This window comes from Ruditapes philippinarum, unplaced genomic scaffold, assembly GCF_026571515.1.
Source record: "Ruditapes philippinarum isolate M1 unplaced genomic scaffold, ASM2657151v2 ctg696_1_1_1_1, whole genome shotgun sequence".
NCBI lineage: Eukaryota > Metazoa > Mollusca > Bivalvia > Venerida > Veneridae > Ruditapes > Ruditapes philippinarum.
The window spans coordinates 48785-65683 of NW_026854942.1; the positions used below are offsets into that span (position 1 = coordinate 48785).

At 32.7% G+C, this 16899-nt stretch overlaps 1 protein-coding gene across 2 annotated transcripts; it reads left to right on the plus strand.

The window, feature by feature from the left end:
• LOC132741546 (hemicentin-1-like) lies at positions 1-12947 on the plus strand. Of its 2 annotated transcripts, XM_060729735.1 has the most exons (9): positions 1-141; positions 668-979; positions 4058-4336; positions 4623-4923; positions 5570-5872; positions 6525-6651; positions 7949-8034; positions 8634-8732; positions 11148-12947. In XM_060729735.1, exons 5-9 carry the CDS (start codon positions 5593-5595, stop codon positions 11327-11329), a joined length of 774 nt encoding a protein of 257 aa, XP_060585718.1. In that variant the 5' UTR covers positions 1-141; positions 668-979; positions 4058-4336; positions 4623-4923; positions 5570-5592; the 3' UTR covers positions 11330-12947. The 2 variants fall into 2 exon arrangements, with proteins under 2 accessions (XP_060585718.1, XP_060585719.1); XM_060729736.1 differs by lacking the exons at positions 5570-5872; positions 6525-6651; positions 7949-8034; positions 8634-8732; positions 11148-12947 and having other exon boundaries at positions 6-141; positions 4623-4919.
• Positions 12948-16899: the final 3952 nt, after the last annotated feature.

The window sequence follows — 16899 nt, forward strand, 5'->3', positions numbered from 1 at the left end:
TTAAAAAGTTGTTAACGATTGATAAAGTTTCCCGGAACGATAGTATGATATATACATGTAATGCAAATAACACAATGGTTATGACTGGAAACATAAAACGAATTGGAACAGCAAGCAAGGACGTTCATATGACAGTATTGTGTATGTATCTTACTCTATTTATTGATAAAGACAAAAATAATCTATAGGCAAACCATTAGAGAAAAAAGAACCAAAAACAGCAGTTATCAAGATTGTACGAGTAAAAAAGACTAAGTTATCCTATCTAATTTAAAACAATTATGAAAACTGTTCTCTCTCTCGACACAAACATTGGACACTTTGTCTAAAATTTTACTTCTCAATATAACGATTTTTTGATAAAACGGACACATATTTTAAATAATTTCAGGTATCAGGTATTTCAAAACAATCCTGTAATAAATACGTCATTTTAGAAAAATCCAAGTTATTTATTGTTTCGCGGAAATAATACAGCTATATATCTCAAATATTTAAATAGATAAAGTAGGCTGTTTCTAGTTTTCAAAGACGCAAACACATAGAAATGTTAATACGTAATACATTTTATACTATAATAATGGAACTTTGACTAAGTTTCTTGATTGAAAAATATTTATTGATTATAAATTGTATTACTATATCAATGACTTTCTTTTACCAACAGATCCTCCAGACAAGCCGACAATATTTCTTGTCTCCGTTTCAAAATCAGATGATGTAAATATAAAAGTCACAGACAAGTTTATTGTTTTTGAACATACTCCTTTTACTATGTCATGCAAAGCCAATAGCTTACCTATGCCAAGTTATTCATGGGATCCAATGACGATGTCAAATGATTCAGTTATACAAATTCCTGGCTTAACAAGGAACGGCACAGATGAAATCACGTGCTTTGTCAGAAATAAAATGATTTCAACTGAAGGGAATTCAATGACAGGGAACAACAATAGAACAATCTCGATAGAAAAACTATGTAACATTACATACTTATTGTTTTTATTTTCGACAAATTTTCTTGATTTTTTTTGCTCAGGTGAGCTTTTAGGATCGGTGAATGTCCGTCGTCCGTCCGTCCGTCGTCCGTCGTACGTCCACAATTGCTTGTGAACACTCTAGCGGTCGCATTTTTGCCTCAATCATCATCAAACTTGGTCAGGATGCTTATCTAGATGAAAGCTCGGATGAGTTCGAACATGGCTCCTCTCGGATGAAAAACTAGGTCACAAGAGCTAAAAATAGAAAAACCTTGTGAACACTCTAGAGGTCACATTTTTGACCCAATCATCATCAACCTTGGTCAGGATGTTTGTCTAGGTTATAGCTCGGATGAGTTCGAACATGGGTCATCTCGGATGAAAAAGTAGGTCACCGGAGCTAAAAATAGAAAAACCTTGTGAACACTCTAGTGGTCCCATTTTTGAACCAATCTTCATCAAACTTGGTCAGATTGCTTGTCTAGTCAATTGCTTGGATGAGTTTGAACATGGGTCATCTCTGATGAAAAACTAAGTCACAGGAGCTAAAAATAGAAAAACCGTGTGAACACTCTAGTGGTCACATTTTTGACCCAATCATCATCAAACTTTGTCAGGATGCTTGTTTTGATAATAGCTCGGATGAGTTCGAATATGGGTCATCTCGGATGAAAAACTAGGTCACCGGAGCTATAAATAGAAAAACCTTGTTAACACTCTAGCGGTCACATTTTTGAACCAATCTTCATCAAACTTGGTCAGATTGCTTGTCTAGTCAATTGCTTGGATGAGTTCGAACATGGGTCATCTTTGATGAAAAACTAGGTCACAGAAGCTAAAAATAGAAAAAACCTTGTGAACACTCTAGTGGTCACATTTTTGACCCAATCATCATCAAACTTTGTCAGGATGCTTGTTTAGATAATAGCTCGGATGAGTTCGAATATGGGTCATCTCGGATGAAAAACTAGGTCACCGGAGCTATAAATAGAAAAACCTTGTTAACACTCTAGCGGTCACATTTTTGCATCAATCATCATCAAACTTGGTCAGGATGCTTATCTAGTTGATAGCTTGGATGAGTTCGAACATGGGTTATCTCGGATGAAAAAGTAGGTCACCGGAGCTAAAAATAGAAAAACCTTGTGAACACTCTAGCGGTCACATTGTTGCATCAATCATCATCAAACTTGGTCAAGATGCTTGTCTAGGTGATAGCTCGGATGAGTTTGAACATGGGTCATCTTGGATGAAAAAGTAGGTCACCGGAGCTAGAAATAGAAAAACCTTGTTAACACTCTAGTGGTCACATTTTTGCATCAGTCATCATCAAACTTTGTCAAGATGTTTGTCTAGGTGACAGCTCGGATGAGTTTGAACATGGGTCATCTCGGATGAAAAAGTAGGTCACCGGAGCTAAAAATAGAAAAACCTTGTTAACACTCTAGCGGTCACATTTTGCATCAATCATCATCAAACTTGATCAAGATGCTTGTCTAGGTGATAGCTCTGATGAGTTCGAACATGGGTCATCTCGGATAAAAAAGTAGGTCACCAGAGCTAAAAATAGTAAAACCTTGTTAACACTCTAGTGGTCACAATTTTGACTCAATTGTCATTAAACTTGGTCAGGAAACTTGTCTAGGTCGTTGCTGGGAATAAATCGAACATGGGACATCTCGGATGAAAAACTAGGTCACAGGAGCTAAAAATAGAAAAATCTTGTTAACACTCTAGTGGCTACTGTTGTGATCCAAATATTCCGTTAATTGGTCTGAAAGTTTGTTTTGATGATTTCTAAGTCAAGATCGAACATGGGTCATCTTGGATGAAAAACTAGGTCACACCGCCCAAATATGGAAAAACCTTGTTAACATTCTAGTGGTCACATTTTCGACTCAATTATCATCAAACTTGGTCAGGATGCTTGTCATCGGAGCTAAAAATAGAAAAATCTTGTTAACACTCTAGTTGCTACTGTTTTGATCCAAGTATCCTGGAAATTGGTCTGAAAGTTTGTTTTGATGATTTCTAGGTCAAGTTTGAATATGTGTCACCTGGGTAAAAAACTAGGTCGCACTGCTCAAATATGGATAATCCTTGTTAATACTGTAGTGGTCACATTTTTGACGCACCTGTCATGAGACTTGGTCAGAATACTTGTCTAGGGTATTGTTTGGATGAGTTTGATAAGTCAGGTGAGCGATCTAGGGCCATCATGGCCCTCTTGTTTTAAATTCTGATATGATTGATCGTATTATATTTGTTTATAGTGAACGATAAGTCAAAGTCTAAATATACAGTCAAGACATGTGCGATTTATTAAATAAGCTTTCATAATTTAAACTATCACAAAAATGAATAACAATTTTTACTAAAACAGATATATCTCATTATAAAAATATCTATAAATAAGGAAGATTTTTAATATAATTATAACTAATCACATACCATGTTTTAACGCTGCTCTCCCACATCAACGGTTCTTGAAAGAATCAATATATTGGTTTAAAGTAATTAAAATGCATAGAAGTGAAATTTAAAGTTTCCATTCAATTACTGTGACCTAACGTTTGTTATAATTTAATTGGCTCAGATATAAACATCCTTATTATCACATCCGTTAACATGTATGTATGTTCTTTTTGTCACTTTTTATAGACATAATTTTATGATGATATATTGTGCAGTAATCGCATAATTGTTCTTTGCGCAACCAACTGATCAACCTGCAAAAAGTTAACGGATCCTTTTTATACTTTAAGTCACTATCTACAAAATAAATCGTTGCAACGATTTGAAATACAGCAGCATATACATTGCAAATACTTTAATTAGATGTTTTTTTTTTCTGTCAGATAAGCCTTCTTACATGCAAATGTATGAGTCTGGGGTCAAAATTTTATCATTTTGATGACATATTGTAAAAAAAAACCACTCAAACTACAATGTGTGGGATAGAAGTTTTAATTCGGGTTTTATAGAAATTAACTTTACAATAAAATTTTGAACAGACTGTAAACGGCTGTGAAAGTGGTAATATGTCGGTTTCATTTGTGTTCTAAACAAAATTTCAGTTTCTCCAGAAATTGGACATATGAATAGTATAACCTCGGAGGAAGGAACAAATGTCGACTTTGTATGTCCTGTTAAAGACGGAAATCCTCACCAGACACATATTATGTGGACAAGATACAAAAATGGGCAACAATGGCTGGGATCAAAATTTACATTAGAAAACGTTTCAAGAACAGACAGTGCGACATATACATGTACGGTCAACAACACCATGATAATGACAGGCGGTTTAACAAAACATGGGAAGAATAATAAAAGTATCAATCTAAACGTATTGTGTAAGTATAAACACGATTATCGGTTTGGATTACCAGTCTTACCGTGTCTATGTCTGCATCTCATGTTCAACTTAATGATTTCTTGGTGATATATAAAATTATGAGTGAGATATCTCAGACTGTTATCTGAATTCAAAATAGTTTATTTTGCTGACAATTGACTTTTTTGCCTTAGCCTTAAAGCAATTAAGAAGGATATATTATGCAAATGGAGAAACGTAACATTTGTTACGTTGTATGTTTCTATTTTCACTATTTGCAAAAATCTTACGTCTTTCTTTTACAGATAAAGTTGCTGTATTGAATTTTATAGCAAATAACTACACGGCAAATCACAGCGTTACATTAGCAGAGAATCAATTAGTCAATCTGAAATGTGAAATGGAGGGAAATCCAGCACCTGAAGGGATGTAACATCTTCAGTTCAGAAGCACTTGATGTAACAAAGTCTACTAATGAAAGTCATTCAATATTTTCTGTAACATTTAAAGCAACATGTTTTCATACAGGAGTATATACATGCAGAGGTTCCAATTTGATCAAACAAAAAGAAATTTCTGAAAAAGATATTACACTATTCATTACATGTGAGTATTGAATGTAAGGTAATTTATTACAAAAAGTCTTTGTGTTTTTAAAGCAGCATACCTTGGACAATATTTATATATTTTAAGATGTGAGTTTAAGTACGACACACTTCATCTTTAACCACCCGCCTTCTGTCTTCCTTTTTTAGTATTCTCCATTATAAAAAGGTTTCAACTTGCAATTAAATAAGAAAATACTTAATATATCGAAGAACAGAATATAAGTAATATCCGAAGAATATTTCTGAAGAGTGGGGCAGTATTTCTATATTTAGGCAGATTTGTATTTTACCTATATTTTCCATACTTCAACCGTAGGTCAGTCATCATTTATTTTTTATAAAGCTGTGATTTGCTGTCGAGTTATTTAGTTAATTCAGTTAAACGTAAGAAGAAAAGATTGAACATTATGTTGTGTTATATTTTAAACGAACAAACCTTATGCTAAGTGAATGACAAAATATCTTCATATATGAGTAACATAAACAAAAGTGAATGAAATATAAATGTTGTTTCGCGTCTCTTTGATTTCATTTCTCCTCTTTAAATTCCTCCCTTCTTTTGGTTGCAATCACGTTTTAATGTCAAAATTATAAAAGACATGGCCTGTAAGATCGGTATTTAAAATTATATAAAAATCTTTTAGGTTCACCTAGACAAAATCCTGCAATGCCATTACAAAGAAACATTAAAATATCAAAATATGAAGCCGTGAGTATAAACTTCACAGTGCTAGCATATCCTGAACCAACCAACATTTTATTGAAGAAACATAACGGAAAATCGTGGATACCTATGAATGACAGCGACAACTATAGTTTTACCTACAAAGGTGTTGACATTCAATTCACAATTCTTCGTGTTTCGGAAGAGGACTATGGCAAATACAAGCTTATAACAAGGAATGATTATGGAACGTATGAACATGTTTTCTACGTGGAGCCTTCAGGTATATTTTAACTCGAAGGTTGTACAAAAATACTTGGTGTTAGATGATGCTCCAAATCGCATAGAATAGAGAAATACAGAATCCCTAAAGAAAGCCCAACACGACAAAATTGAAAATGTTGCAGGCTCGGTTTGATTGAGCTTGTTCATGGACGGTATTGGAAAATGCAAGTTACCGTCCACGCCCCCTAGCACCGGCTTAAGTAGAATTCAACATTTAACACGAAAATGGAGAAATTATGAATTAAGAAACATCCGTGGTGTGTTCACATTGTACCAATTGACTTGGCGTCCATGCCCGAGTAATAAGCGTCGCTTGTGTCATACCACTATGGATTCGTATCCCGTCGTCAGGAGGATACTGTTATACGATGATGTAATCCAGCTAGTTTATTAAATATCGGCAGTTCTTTTAATATGCTAATTCGTGTCTAAAGCCTCTCTCCTTTAGTTTACGTAAGGTCATTGTGTGAGCTTTACACGGTATTAAAGCGATGTAAAACCAAACAAAAAATGTAACAAGAAACAACACAGCAAGACAATTATAATTACAAAATGTGCATTTTCACATATATCGTATTGTTTACTTGCGTTTTTGTAAAGTCATTTGAGATATTTATTGTAAACATGTTCTTCTTTTATAATGATTATAGGAATGGAATACTCTAATCCTGAACCTCAAAACATAGCAAATAATTATGGACTCACCGTTGGACTCCCTGTGATAGTACTCATTACCATCTCCGTTACAGTTGTTGGCATAATTTTATACAGAAAAGGGTAATTAGATTTTTATTCCATCATTATTGTTTTACACCATGTTTTTATGTGATCTTTCATTGTTTAATTATTTTGAAACAATTGACATTTATTTTTTCGTCATACATAAGAACAATTTTGTTTATCAAATATTTATGTGAAAGAGACACTGTCATCATGTACAAACCTTTTTCTGTATATTTCTTCAAGTCGTATTTTTACATAGTAAGAGATCTAGCAACAAAAGTTTGATATCTTTTTTCGATTTCTCATTAATTTTAAAATTTCTTCAAGTCGTATTCTTACATAATAAGAGATCTAGCAACAAAAAGTTGATATCTATTTTCGATTTCTCATTAATTTTAAAATGGCGTTTTACGTCACACCGACACAGTATAGGTCATATGGCGACGTTCCAGCTTTACTAGTGAAAGAAGACCTCAGGTGCCCTTCCGTTCATTATTTCAGGCACGAACTGGCACCTGAGTAGAACCACCGACATCCGTAAGCTATCTGGATAGCTTCCTTACTTGAAAGAATCCAAAGTCCATGTCGGGATTCGAACCCACAGCGGTGAGGGGCAATTGTTTTGAAGTCAGCGACCTTAACACTCGACCACGGGCGCCCCCATATGGCGAGTAGTTGTCTTGATCACATTGACTAAGTAGCAAATAATAATTTACAAATAATAGTTGTGTGACAATTGTGTGACCGTGTTTGGAGTGGAAATGCTATATATTACATGAGAAGAAACAAAATTGCATAATTATACAAAAATTCTTAAAATAAATTTGAATCATATAGCATATGAGCGAAACATGTTAACGTGTCTTATTTAATTGAACAATAAGTTAAACAAGAATAATTATTGACCGTTTGTTTAAATATGCTCGAAAATAAAACGCTCGTAAAATTATTTCGTGAAGGCATACAAATTGAAATGTGTATGCTTTTTAATGTAATGCTATTTGAATCGAAATATATTCAATGAACAATAAAATAAACAATATAAATGTTAACAAAATCAGAAAGCAAACAAAAATGTCAAATTTCTTGCGGTATGCTTTGATATACATGTATATAAAAAAAAAAAAAAAAAAAAAAAAAAAAAAAAAAGAGGCGTATTCCGCCTTTTAACACATAATTAATCAAAGTACTCACTTAATCCTTTTGAAGGGATTATATGTCCAAAACATTTCGTTTGATTTTTACAAACTTATACAATATGTCAGCTTTGACAAAATATTGCACTCATTTGTTAAATCTTTTACTTTTATTACAGGCAATTTTATGTATTAATTTGTTTGCATACTTTTAGCACTTGTCCAGTCTTAAGAGAAATCTTTCATAATCAGCAAAATGAAAGAGAAATGGCTACAACAAACGTGTATCAAAATATTACAGGTACAAATTGCTTGTTATGACAAAGATATTGGAAAAAAATGAAATTGTGTGTTGCTTCTACATTTTAACTGATGGCATTCATATTACACAGATAAAGTTTAATCCATGTTTCATTTACATTTGTACTTAATTTGATTTATGATGTTTTTAATCTTTCAGTACAACCAGATATATTATGAAATTTTAATAAGTATCATATACTGAATCATTTTCAGTAATCTTACTCTTTTCACTATAAACACAAACATATTATTTGGTTTATCAGACACTTAAAAACGTGTTTTAAAGTTGTGATTAAAACAGTTAGAAATAACAGTCACGACGTTTTAAAATTAATGGAGAGACATGAATGTCACGATGTTGAATTAATTCGCGACAGGTGACCGATAATACGTTTTATCTTTACAAAGCCGCATATTCCAATGATCATCATTCTCATTTTAAACTTTATCATGCGAATGATATAATATTAAAAAGTTCTTTCATTAGAATTCAAGACATACAATTGTCATTTACATGTTATTTTCAAAAATGAAGGTTGTATCAAACATTTAGGAAATCACAGGTTTTATGAAGACAGAGTTCATTTCATTACATAGGTGGCGCAAGCGAAATGGATGAGCAAGAAAGAGAGTACGACATGATTCAAAGGAATACACAGGAAAGGAACATTCCTATTTATGAAAAATGCAAATCTGGTAAGAACATATACCACAAATTTCTTTTTATACATTATCACGCTACTCTCTTTCTAATTGAAGTAGCAGTTGCTATAACTCAAATAAAATGGAATTGACTTAGGCAGAAGGGAAGTATCTTAAATTTGACTTTTGAGTTCTCGACCCCTTAGGATATTAAGATGACTTCTAGACTCCATTGGTTCTAGACCCATTCTTGCATGACATTTAAACCCCTAGTAGGAAAGACATTTCGACCCATATATCAAATTGTGTACTTTAGAAAGCCAGTCAGATATTTTGAGAGATGTTTAAAGGCAGCTAGCCAATATTTCAAGTATTTTCATTACAAGATCCGACAAAATTTTTAAAAAGGGAAAGGCAGCAAATTAACATTTTTTTCAATATTAAGTTTACGTGGAAAACACCTTGTCAATTATAAATTGATGTAATGTTAAATAAACAGTAGCTGCATTTCATTATAAATGGGGTAGGTTACATTACTTACAGCGCATTTCGTTCGGTCATGTCTAAATTTGAAAATCTATAAGAGGATTGATCTCATTTTAAAAGATGTGCAATATTATGTAAATTGAACTTCATTCGATTAAAACTGCTGTCCTTTGAATTTTCCTTGCATTTTTACCAAGATCATAACTAAGAAAAAAATTAAAATGTAAATTTCAACTTTATTTGAGGAAAGTTCACAGGAACGTGAATAGAAATGCATTTGACAAGAGATGGCATCTGCTGCCATATGATACGTAGGTGTTTACAATTTCGTCATGCTTATCTTGCAACGACCATAACTAAAAAAGTATTTGAAATACTAACACTAATATTGTGTCTAAGAACCGCACAATTGATAAACAGGCATGGTGATTTAACAGTCCATTTGGTATACTGAGAGTTGCTAGTCTTCAAATGGAGACACAATAAAAGTGTTATTCTGCAGACTGAAGGAAAACTGCCTGAGGAAATTAGCCGAGTTGGACTATAATTTTTTTGGTAGTTTAACAATCTCTTTTTTTTAAATTATACTCAATCTGATGTAATGACTTGTACTTTTAGCTATTTGCTTAGAAGTACGTATATCGGGTTTGCTATATACGGACCAGATGTGGTTAAAAGTACAAATTAATGTATCGATCTTAGTCAAGTACATAAAGGCTTATAATTTATAAATCATCTAGTAAGTGATAATAAGTTTTTAACACTTATAAATGTCGTTTATGCGTTTCAAAAGATCAAATTTGATAGGTCAATGTCGCCATAGCTCTTAACCAATAAAAGCTTCTAAGACCAACAAATAAGGAACAGTTTGGCCTACAGACTTATGATTTGGTGGATGTTGGTCAGAACTATTAGATAACGGATATTAATTTGTAGGCCAAAATTTCATCAGTCAATTTTTCCATGGACTTGAGGACTTAATGCTGGTCCGGTCGAACAATACAAAACGTTGTGACTACATTCTTAAAACCTAGTTTGACTAGCATATGACCCAGTTGACTTTGAGGTCAAAGGTCAAGGACCCCGTGGAATTGACGACAGAAAGCTATTCCGGTGATTACTTGTAGACTTTTCCTACAGTCTTATCATTTGGTTTAAATTGGTAATGACTGGCAGATGACCTCTTTACAGTTGAGGTCAGCAGGAAAGTCATAAAGGGCGCTATCACTTACATCTTCTAAAATCAAAAACTAAATAATCCTTTGGAATACTAAGATAAAACGAAGACTGTTTTGTTATATATGTACTTATTGCACTATTTTAAATGTATAGTCAACATATGTGCCCTATGAATAACTAGTTAGACAGTTCTGGTTATATCTTTAAGATCTCATTCGAAAATGAACCAGTAAAAAAGATAAACAAAAATTACGATAAATAATAAACGCGTCGGATCAGTAATCTAGGGATGGTAATCCGCATAGATTCAAGCCACGTCAGAAGCAATTTGCAAGCGGTTGCTTCCTTGGGCAAGAAACTAAACGCTTATTGCTCAGAAATGGTTGATTCCAGGAACGGATTCAAGAGTGTGTCTCTAAGCTTTAACCTTCCTACACAACTGAGCTTAAATTTATTCTGTATCAACCAATCATATGATATCCCCTTTTTGATTATTAGCTAAACTTGCGGACTTGCTGACAGAAAGTCACTAAGGAAACAATCTTTCTACGTTAACCCCTTGCATAGCCGTCAAATGATAGTTATCGTAAAAGTTGATACAACAAAAGAAATTCTGTAGTGTGGTTTTCATGTGGCAGATATTTATCACAATCAGTACTGTACTAATCCACTATAATTCACTATAATATATATTCTTTGTCAATGATTACTTTCAAAGCATATACACATCTTTATAGATGTCTACAAGTATTTAATTAAGCTTAAACTTCTCTTAGAAAGATCAGTAACACTATTTTATTTCAGAAATCGAAAAAGTCGATGACTCTGAACCAGCTTACGAGAAACTAGCTGACGAATTAAAAGATACAAATAAGTACAGTGTGCTTCATGCAGTAAACAAGAGAACAGATGGTATTGAACTTGATGAGGATGTTTCAGACTGCGAAAAGAAAGACACCGCCATATATATCAATATGAAAATATAACAAGTCGAGCCGCCCGTCAAAACACACAGGAAAATCACTTTCATCACTTTTCTTATTTTTATGTCAATAACATTTACACATTTTCGATTACTTCTCGATGGTCGATGCACATAACATGTAGCTAAGTCAATTACCAATGACTCGACTGGTAGCTTACCACTAATCCGATAATATTTCAGAGACAACTGGCCGTAAATCAATAAATTAAATCTTGAATAGGCTATATGACAGTAGAAATATGGATTATGATTCTAATCTGTATTGATAATGAAAAAATATTATAACTATATCTTTTATAATTTGCCAAGAGAATATCAAATGATTCATAGAATATTACCTATTTTGTACGTTAAATATGTTAACATATTTGCCCAATATCATTTATTCCAGAAAAAATAACGGCATTTAAAATACTTAAAATGCAAGGTCCTATGGGCATGAGAGATGTTGCACTTTTCGTTATCTCTCACGAATAGACACAATCAAACAGTGTCTGAAACTTTCATAAAATATTGTAACAGTTACATTTTCTGTGGTATCGAGGAATCACTCTTTTCACTGATTTTGATAATTTTCGTATTGTTTTACGGGAATAAAAAGATAAATTATGGGAATTTACATCGATTTCAATTACACCATGTTTCTCTCTGTAGATTTAATATAATGCTTGATAGGCGATTTTATAATTTTTCTTTACGCGACCTTTCATCGCCTTGTGGTTTGATGTAATAAAGCCATACGTGAAGCTCATCACAATATTATATTGATAAACATGTTAATAGCATTAAAACAGGTAATACTTTTCAATAAGAAATGTATGCTGTGGTATACCCCACCCCCGCCAAATGTGTTTGCTTGTTGGAGGAATGTAATTGTTGAAGAGCAGATAAGTTAAGACTAAAGGCTGATTAAAGATGTGTCCGAGGAAAAAATATTGGATATTATAAGAACAGTTTGCCTACATTTTCCATTTGTGTCACTGCACCTGCAAGTATCATATTTTTGTTATGTTTATTTTCATTTTCAAGTGTATATTGCATAGTTTTGAATTACTGACTCGTATGCTTATCACAAACAAAATTTCTTTGAAAATTCCATAAAAGTAGATTATCTAGACAATATAATTTTAAAATTGCCATTGGCTGCATTTCTCCTTTCTCCAATTTATGTAAAGTTCCAAACCAATTTCTTGTAACGTGCTAGAGTTATCAGCAAAAGTTGAACATATAATGACACAAAGGGAAACATGAGAAAGGGAGCAGATGGAACTATCGTTCTTGATCAATGCATAATTTCTTATAACGAAAACAAAAAGAGAGATAATATAACTGATTACAGTTTGTTTATAATAAAGGAAAGGAATGACCACCAGTTCGTGTATTGTACTGGAATATAGACTGGAAAATTAATCATTGTTGTCTTATGATTAACCTAGGTAGCTAGCATGTAGATCTTAGTCGCAGAAAGGATTAAAATAAGCAGCAGTGTTTGTGTCCTATAGTGTGAAGAGCTCTGATAATTCATGTCCGAACGTTATGACTAGCGTATTTGTATTTGTCTTCCTTACATCGCAATATCATGTCATATTATTGCATCTCGTAATAATAATTGCCCTGTTAATAATTGTAATAGTTATGTTTTTGGTGATTTTGATGATAAGCAAAAGTATGTTGATTGCTTTGATAAAGATGATTCTAGTGATGATTGTGAGGAAGTAGCATGTTGATTGTCATGCTGATGATACTAATGATATGATGACATTCTTGAGTTATGTATAAAATTTGATTTAAAAATACTATGACTATATAGATTGTCTGCAGTAAAGTAAAATGAGCTGGAAACCAATACTTAATATAGTGAAATAACATGCTTGGCTGTACTCAATGAGTATTGCATACTACATTTCTTATTGTATGAATATATGTTTAAAGGTTTACTTGCTGGGTAAATTACATACACATTGATACACACCCGCTGATGTGTTCATATGACGGTTATCAGTATCAGTGAACCTTCAATAAAGCACGTGAGTGTCATTCCATGAAAAATGACATATAATCCCCAAGTAAAAAATGCGTGTGCCCTAAACGAAAAGAAATAAAATAAATAAAATAGGCGAAACTAAATAAAATGCAAATTTGAATGGGGATCACAGGTTATGAAGCCTGTATATCACAGATAAGCAAACCCAGTTTAACTTCATCTAAGTGCATTTATATTATATTTATTAATACTGCAAGTGTCTGATGATAACAAATAAAGACAAACGTATATTTATTAATGATCATGTTCATCAATTTTGATTTCAGTGTTTTAAAATGAATTAACCTTAGGAAGGGACGCTGCTTCAATAAGATATTCTCTCTGAAATAGCAATAGATGTGATATATTTTAAAGAATGTTTGTTTCTAATTGGTTAGACCAAAAATGCAAAATATTGAAATATCTTTTTTCATTTCAAGTTTTCAATTTGTATTATTTACTTGTTGTTACTTTAACCACTCAAAGGTTTCAGCAAGTGTACAAAAAGTTTATTATATTATAAACAACCAAATATTTGATCTGGAAACATATCTGAAGAATACTATTTCATTGACGATGAAAATGTTTTTTTTATCAAAAAGGTACTTGGTAATATTGTATATCATTATAAAATCTATAATTAATCATGGTCAAATTGCCGTTGACAATGACTCCCTTAAGTAGCTATGTAGCGCTAATAAGGTAGACAGTAAATAAAAGCAATATCATACACCGTATTTTGTGGCTACATGATGCATAAAGTGTAAAATTATGCTGCAAAGATTATTCTAACACTCAACGTGATTTCGCACTGTAGACAAAGAAGAAGAAAAAGCTGCCAATAAACACAATACAATTCATTCTAAGACATAAGTTTTTATTGTTGAAAACTTGATAAAATAACGTTTATCTTATTATTTCTTTTGTTTTATAATTTCTATATCTTAGCAAGGGAGCGAAAATCGAACAGCGTAATACGAAAATTGGCACCGGAAGTTATTTCCGCTTGAAAAAATAACATTAGTGATTTTCCTTATTTTATCGTGTTAGAATCAGCCGTCGTGGTCATTTGATACGCATCAATACTCCAAACCGGTGTTAAGTAGCCGATAAACACCGCTAAGACCGATATTATTTCTTATATAAATCTCATTTTAATTTAAAATCTCATTTTAATTTCTAAAAGCCTTAAAGGAAAATTTTGAAGTACCAGCTCAAGCAGGTCAACGTGTGTGGTACTATTGTATGATATCTGAATAAAATCATATTTCAAAAACAAAATATAAAACAAAGTCAAAGGGACACCGAATTGACACATTACTGCATGAGCATTTTGTGAAAAATTGCTGTTTCCATTGAAAAGTCTCCCGTTACAAGTTCAAATTGCTATTAAACTATAAAAACTTCTTCAATACTAATCAATCTTTGCACAAATGTTAAATGGACCATTGCTTTTGTAACAACATGCTCAGTCTTAAATTTCCTGTCACCATGGCAACGAGGGGACATCTCAAAATTGCCAAAAATCACTATTTTGCATTGCTTTTGCCATACAAAATTATTTCAAAGTGCTGCAACTTCTCAATGAATTCAGATAGAGTCTAAGCGTTTTCAGCGTTGATTACACGTTACCTTATTATCGACCTGGGGTTTTTGTTAGCCTCTCGCAAGTGCAAAATTTTCTTGGCGATGAGAGGGACTTCCGCCCCCATTCAAACCCACCAAACAGAAGGGGGCATATCCCCATTTTGGCAACCCCCTGATGTATCTTTTGGATTGGGGTGACGCCAAAACAGTGCTCTCTTTTTTATCAACAATTCTTAAAACACGACATCTTTTTACTATTTGAGGCCTAAAAGATGAAGAGAGGTGGGGGTCGAAAATGCGTTGTTTCGGGTAAATATATGGGGTAAAGTGTACAGCCTTTCTATTGTATCTTGACTGATACTTTAATCTTTGTTTTGGGTCAGTCTTCCGTATTTCTCTACTTTACCTGAGCGCTATGACAAAATATTGTTAATTAGCCATTCACGAATCAACCATAGATCACTACTAAAATCTTGTACAGGAAACACGAATAGAAGAGTAAATATCATAAGAAACTTATGATTTACCACTGCTGACATATAATATATGTAAATTTGAAAAAAGGAAAAGGACAAGGATGGAGTTCTTGGGGGAACTGTCAAATTATGTTTATGACGATAAGCAAGTGTTCAATACGTTAACATATTTTTTTTGTCTCGGAAATACGGCTCCAGTCAGTAACATAATTATGTTTTTCTTTTCAAAGACCCGAAACACACAATTGCACAAACGATATTGATTTATCCACGGTATCAAAAGATTTATGAACGTCTAACAGAACCATACCTTTAACATAATGCTAATCATATTCGCTTTTTATGAAGTGAATAAGACAAACTGCAGTTGTTACAGAAGAATAACAACTTCTTACATATATTATCAACATTTTTATTTCAGGTATACCCTTTTGCAAGAAATATACTGAACTCTAGGAGTTTATTACAAAATGTATAATTTGTGGAAGAACTGTACAAACTATGTTTTCATATCATGTTAACCTATACGAGCTTATAGATTTGGAAAAATAGCATATATACAAATATGTTTGAAATGACATTTTAAACAGAGATATATCTGCAATGTCTAACAAAAGGTTTATCAATTTTCTTTTAAATGGGAAATCTCTCACAAATTTAAGATCGCAAGGGAATGGTTAAAAATCAGTAACATGGGTAAGGCGTGTAGTAAGGATAGAAGGTCAATCATTGATTGTACATTACACTTCCGTCCAACTAAACCAACAGTATTTTATTGAGGCTGTTCATGAGATAAAAATGTGTGTGTCATCTTTTACTTACCTATTGGCAAATGTAACCTAAAAGTATTGATGTAAGGATCGCCGTCTTTGATAAAAAATATTGTTACATTCGGTTGAAACAACAGTTATTTTGTCAAAACATAATATAGTTAAACATTTTTTTCTACAGTTGTAGATTGTCAGGTTAAATGTTGTCTTATTACAGAACAATATCGCTCAGAGATGTGTTTTTATTCAAGGGACATACTAAGACAAAAATCATTCCACCGGAAAACCCATGCAATATGCGCAAGAACTTGTGCTACCGACCAATTCCGTAAATTCATTTAACCATAAAAAGCCGATGATATACACAAAAAGACTTAGTACTAATAAAATTTGAATAATTTGGTTGGAATTGCACTAGTAGTTTTTCAGAAGTATTCCGGACTAGCTTTTGTGTATCTGACAACAAACAACAAACACAAAAAAAACACCATTTTATTCAAGGGCCATGACTCAACTTAAATCATTCAACAGAAAAAAATGTGCAATTTGCGCAACGATTTAAGCTTCAAATCTCTTGAATTATCATAAGTGGTATAGGAGGAGAAGTCCGGAAAAAACTTAAAAATTCTAAAAAACCTTAACTCTGACCAAAATTATTGACCAAGAAAATGCAGACAATATGCACCACTAGACTTTGTAATGATCATTCCTGTAA